This window comes from Chinchilla lanigera, unplaced genomic scaffold (assembly GCF_000276665.1).
Source record: "Chinchilla lanigera isolate Chin_1 unplaced genomic scaffold, ChiLan1.0 scaffold00004, whole genome shotgun sequence".
Lineage (NCBI taxonomy): Eukaryota > Metazoa > Chordata > Mammalia > Rodentia > Chinchillidae > Chinchilla > Chinchilla lanigera.
Genome location: NW_004955405.1, coordinates 1,041,469 through 1,046,871, shown reverse-complemented (window position 1 = coordinate 1,046,871; position 5,403 = coordinate 1,041,469). Strand labels below are relative to the sequence as shown.

The window sequence follows — 5,403 nt, the reverse complement described above, 5'->3', positions numbered from 1 at the left end:
TTTTTGGCATAGGGTCTCACGTGTTGCCTAGGCTGGCCTTAAACTCATGATCCTCCTGGCATGCCTCCTGAGTAGCTGGTGTTACAGGCATGTGTGACCATGCCCAACTCCACCACTCTCATTATTTTTTACTATTCAAATGAAAATTCTAAAGACTTCTTTCAACCTTATCAAGGCTTTCTTGGACCAGCACTGTGTCCATAAGAGAAGGACCTATGTTTTCTCTAATACCTTTGTCATTTGCATGAAAAATTAGTAGGACTGAGAAGTATGAAAAAGAGAAACCCTCAGGCTCTCCAGGATGTCAAATTGTGGAACATTTAAGTGCAATTGTATTTTTCCATAGAAATTTAATATTAATTATATTAGAAAATACATATGATGAAATTGTTTTGCTAATTACACTTAATATGTGGTTTTCCCATTGTGCACTAAATAAAAATTAAATAAGTTGGTGTTTACATTTTATAGTAAATATTCATTAGAGACAGTAATTATTATTATTTTTAGAATTCTACTCATACCCAGAGCCTAGAACAGTGTTAGGGACAATGACAGACAACTTATAGACAATCATCAGATAAATGTTCCCAAGCTTATGAAGTGAGATGCTCAGATAAAACAATTATCATTTGTTTCTGAGCTACTATTTATTACAATTATTAATCATTAGTTTCATTTATGACACTAGTTTTCATTTATCCCACTTCCTGTATGCTATATAAAATTCAACTTGTATTTGAGTTGAATCATCTTTGTTATTTTTATTGTATTTCCTATCTTATGGAAGACATATCCTGCCTATAGTATCTCTGAAATTCTCACAATAGTTACTTATGAATGTCTGAGTTCTAGAAAGAAAGTAAAATTTAAAGAAAATAAGATTTCAGATGCCAATATGTCTAGTAGAAATGGCACATGTAAATAATTTAGGAAAGAGTTTCAATAAGTGACGTTTATAATTACTGTTTAATAGACAACATCCTATTGTCCCCCCAATGAGAAAGTTTAATATACGTCTGTTATAGACAAAATCTACTCATCTTAAGCTAAACATTTTATAATCATGTTTTGCATTTAATTTGCATTGTTCCAAATTCTAAGTGAATAAATACAATTTTAGTTAAAATCAGATGTACTTACATATTTTGAAAATTCTCCAACTTTGGAAATACAATATAAAACAGAATCCGTACCTATGAAGTCACTGCCTTCTTCCCAGGGGCTCTCTGCTTATCTCTGTACAGCAGCAACTCGGACAAATGCCTTTCAAGTAGCAGGCATCAACTCCTGTTCTTCACTTGAGTTTTGTTATACTTTTATTAAAACATTTTATTCCATTTAGCTCCCAAAACACTGTTTCAAAAGTGTCTTGAAACTATGTTAAATGTATTTGTAAGCTTAGTTTTGTACCACTAAACTTCTAGCATTCCCAACTACAGATGACTGAGGAGGAAGCAAGTAAAACATTGATGGGATCAGGCATGATTTTTCTTGTCTTTGGCTTGTGGGCCATTTGAAAGCCTTCTTAACAATATCCCTTTAAACTTGGTTTTATTATTTTAGTTCAACAATTCAAATCGCTCTAACTAAATAAAAACCTGTGAAATATATAGGCTTTCCAATTCATTACATTCATGATGGCAAATGCAATTTAATGTAATAAAAGTATTAGTAAAATATGATTTGTTGAGCACCTTTTCTATGAGAAGCATACAGCTAAGCACATTCCATTAATTTGCATCTTCATAATAACCCTGAAAAGTTATACTTTTTGCCTGCATTCCCCATATGGTACCACTATTTTACACATGAAGAAACTGATACCCAAGAAAATAAGTTGATTTGTGCAAAGTCATGGATCTCAACAGACCTGGATCCAAGGTTACAAATCAGGCTCAATCACCTAGAGTTATAGTGTGTAAAAATTCAGTTGGTTTGGTCCGATCCTTAATAACTGTACTTTCCACATCTCATTCCAATTTTAAATCTGTATATGTCCAGATCTTGTTAATTTTTCTTTCATAGTTTGGGTATAGTTTCGGGTACAGCCAACATTCCTTTGAGTAGAATTAAATGAACTAACAACCACTTTGGTGCTACTTTGGTAGTAACCATCCAGGTGACAGCCCTTGTACAGTGCATAGAAAAGTGATTTTCACTATTTTTGGCTAAAATAAAATTGGTACCTTTTACTTATGCATCTTTTCCCTGTTACATAAGGTAACAATTGTAATGCTGAAATTACAACCATGATCCTTATTTTATTTTGCACCTGAAATAATTTTGTTGGACTGAGACAGTTGATTTAAAATTTTATGATCAGAGAAACAAACAAACAAAAAGAGATAAAATCTTACTTTCCTCTAGTTGTTTCAAAGCTGGATTTTTGAGAGCCGGGTCTCTGGCCTCGAGTGCTGTTGCCTCTGCTGAGGTAGGTTTCCCGTGGGGATCGATTTCCCATGCGGCCCGCTGATTTTAAAGCGTTTGCTTGTTGATCTGACCTTCTGGCAAAGCTTTGAAGGAATTTCAGTGTAGAGTTGGAAAGTGTAGAGTTGGAAAGCACCGCTGCCTCTGCTCCAGGTTTGAAGCTGTTGCTAGCTTTGGTTGGAATGGCAAGCCTTGGTAACTTCACCTCTCCTTCTTCAGTCTTCCCTGTGGCTGGGGCCATTTGGCTTCTCACACCCTCGGGAGCCAAGCTTGACTCTGAGGGAGGCAAAGTTGATTCCAGAGGATGCGCTTCAGATGCTTTCAGCACAGGAGCTGGAGCTATCTTAGTTGATGGGTTCTGAGTGGTCTTCAAAGTTTGAAGACTTTGTGTTTCATTTACAGGAGCTGAAAGAGAAGTCACGTTCTTGTTGGAGTTTTCATCCTCAGGGGTACTCAGAGGGTGCTTAATGTGGTCAAGTCCGATGCCCCCACTCCATAAGCTGGAAAGGAGGACAAATAACTTTGCTCCTTTCATCTCAGTAGTTTGAAACAAAAAATTTCATGTGAAATTGGGAGACAAAGTCCTTCCAGACTACTTGATAGCTGTTTCCACAATGAATGTGCGAGGACAGAGCTTCTCCAGCTTGGGGTGTGTAGAGGAAACAGGTTTCTGTGCTCTGTAGTGGACTCAGGAAATTTGATTTCCTGTTTCTTTCGGGTGTTTTTTGTGATCTGTGACTTCTGCTAGGATGGGTCTTTGGCTGTGGTGAAGGTCCTCTGACGAAGCTAAAGGTAAATGATAAAACACAGACAATGGCTATTAGGAAAACCCGAGGGGAAAGCACAAAGTGATTCTCCTTTCTCATGTGACCTCATGTTTCATTGGGAAAAAAAGTTCACACTGACAATGGGGAGTATGGAATTTTGTTAGTAAAGTTAACAATTTGTTCTACTATACAAGAAAACTGAGAATAAAATTTAATTCTTCTGTCAACTGTTCCATACCCCTAAGCCGCATTTTGTTTCAATGCATATCTGTATGTACACACATAAACAAAATTTGTTTGCAATGTCTGTCTTTTTCTTAATATGGGGATGAATTTAATATACGTACAACACTTGTCTTAGCTACTTTTACTCATTTCTCTCCCAAAGTTAAAGGGAAAAAGGGTTATTTGGCTTACAATTTGTAGAAATTTCAGTCCATAATCAGCTGGCTCCAAGGTAGGGTGCATGGCAGACAGGCATTGCAGAGGAGAGAGAGTTTATAGTAGGAAGGAGGTAGCAAAGCAAGCAAAAAGGAGCAAGACAAGTCCCTTTCTGTCCCTTATATTGTACCCAAGATACAAGATTAGAGCTGTGCCAAACCTATCAGTGGACTGATTTAGTAGTCACCCACCCTTAATCCCAGCACCCCCAATCCTACCATTGCACCATGAATCAGTCACATACTTTAGATTCAGCCACCCTGAAAAAGCCCCACCTATGACTGCATGAGGCACTGGGGGAGCATCTAGACACAAGGTATAACAACACTATATTTTAAAAGTACTTTAGCTATACCATCACTTAAAGCTAATCTTAGTGATTGTAAGAAATTTCAAGGAAATAATAAATTACTGAATTATAAAAGTGTACAAGAAACATTTTAAATTTTACTCTTCAAATTTTTACCAGTGATAGCAACTAATGCAATAAATAATCAGAATTCTACTTTCTCTATTTTTCAAACTGGCTTGATGTCATTAATATTTTTTTACTACTCAAAACAGATGAAGAAAAAATGAGTCACATGAAAAATTAAAATAAGATCATATCCAATGTTTTTATACATCTACTCTAGTCCTAAAAGTATTTTAGTTGTACATGAGAGAGAACTAAAATGATCAAGGAGTCTTCTTGGGTTATTTTTCTAGCAGACATACTTCATGGGATTTGTGATTTTATTCCTTCAGCAAATCTTGATTCTTTGGCTTCAGTTAAACTTATCTGCAAGAATTTGGACAGATATGTAGTCATTCATTCATTCATTCATTCATGCATGCTTGCATTCTCTAAATCCAATCTGTGCAAGACATTCTTTTTTAAGTACTGAGATTGTGAAAGAAATAAAGAATATTCTTGGCTATCAATTTGCTTAAGGTCTATAACATGATATTTCAAGGCACAATCTATGTGTAATTGATCTTTCTGTCATCTTCTTTGTCAGGCCTTAGGCTCTTGCTAAATATTCGCCATAGAAAGTTTTCTCTCACAATTGGAAAATTGAAAACTAATCCCTATTTTGCTGTAGATTATTGTAGAAATGTGCTCTTGTTCTTAATTCTGGACACTTGATACAAGACTTCATTTTCCATGACTCATTATTTGGCCTTAACACCCTTTTCCTCTCTGATCTTTGCCACTGATCACTGTGAGTATCTTGTTGACTTTACTAAGGTGTATGTAATGTGACATTATTTAAGCTCAGCAGCCCCTACTGACTATGCTGTAGAGTACAAGGAGAACAATCCACAAACTGCATTAGTAAAAGAGCAAAAAGTTCCAGTACAGACCACCCAGGCAGCAAATAGTTACTAAGAAGAGCAATGAGACAGCATAATTTTCACAATAAAATTAGTATAAAGAACAAGGCATTGGGGGCCAGGGATATAACTCACTGGGGTGATGCCTGCCTGGCAAGTGTGAAGTCCTAAGTTCAATTCCCAGTTCTTAAAAAAAATAAAAAATAAAAAAATAAAAAACCAAGGCATTTTGTCTTCTTAGCCTGAGAAAAACAGAACAACTACCTTTAGCTTGCAGTGGAAGAAGAATTCCAAAAAAAATTTCAAGTAAGCTGTTTCTATTTGATGTACAATGTTGAATCCATTTCCTTAGAGTTAGTAGAAGTAAATATGTAGATTGCCCAGAACATTTATCAACAAACTGATGGTGCTCACTGTTTTTTGTTTGTTTGCTTTGCTTCTATGGTTG

The 5,403-nt window shown here is 35.8% G+C and overlaps 1 protein-coding gene across 1 annotated transcript in view; it reads right to left on the bottom strand.

The window, feature by feature from the left end:
• Mmrn1 (multimerin 1) overlaps window positions 1–3,211 on the bottom strand; it is a 49,202-nt gene extending 45,991 nt beyond the window's left edge. Inside the window, exon 1 of the mRNA XM_005374253.2 lies at window positions 2,361–3,211. Within this exon, the coding sequence (XP_005374310.1) occupies window positions 2,361–2,965 (605 nt within the window). The 5' untranslated portion in view covers window positions 2,966–3,211. The remainder of the gene's footprint in view (window positions 1–2,360) is intronic.
• Window positions 3,212–5,403: the final 2,192 nt, after the last annotated feature.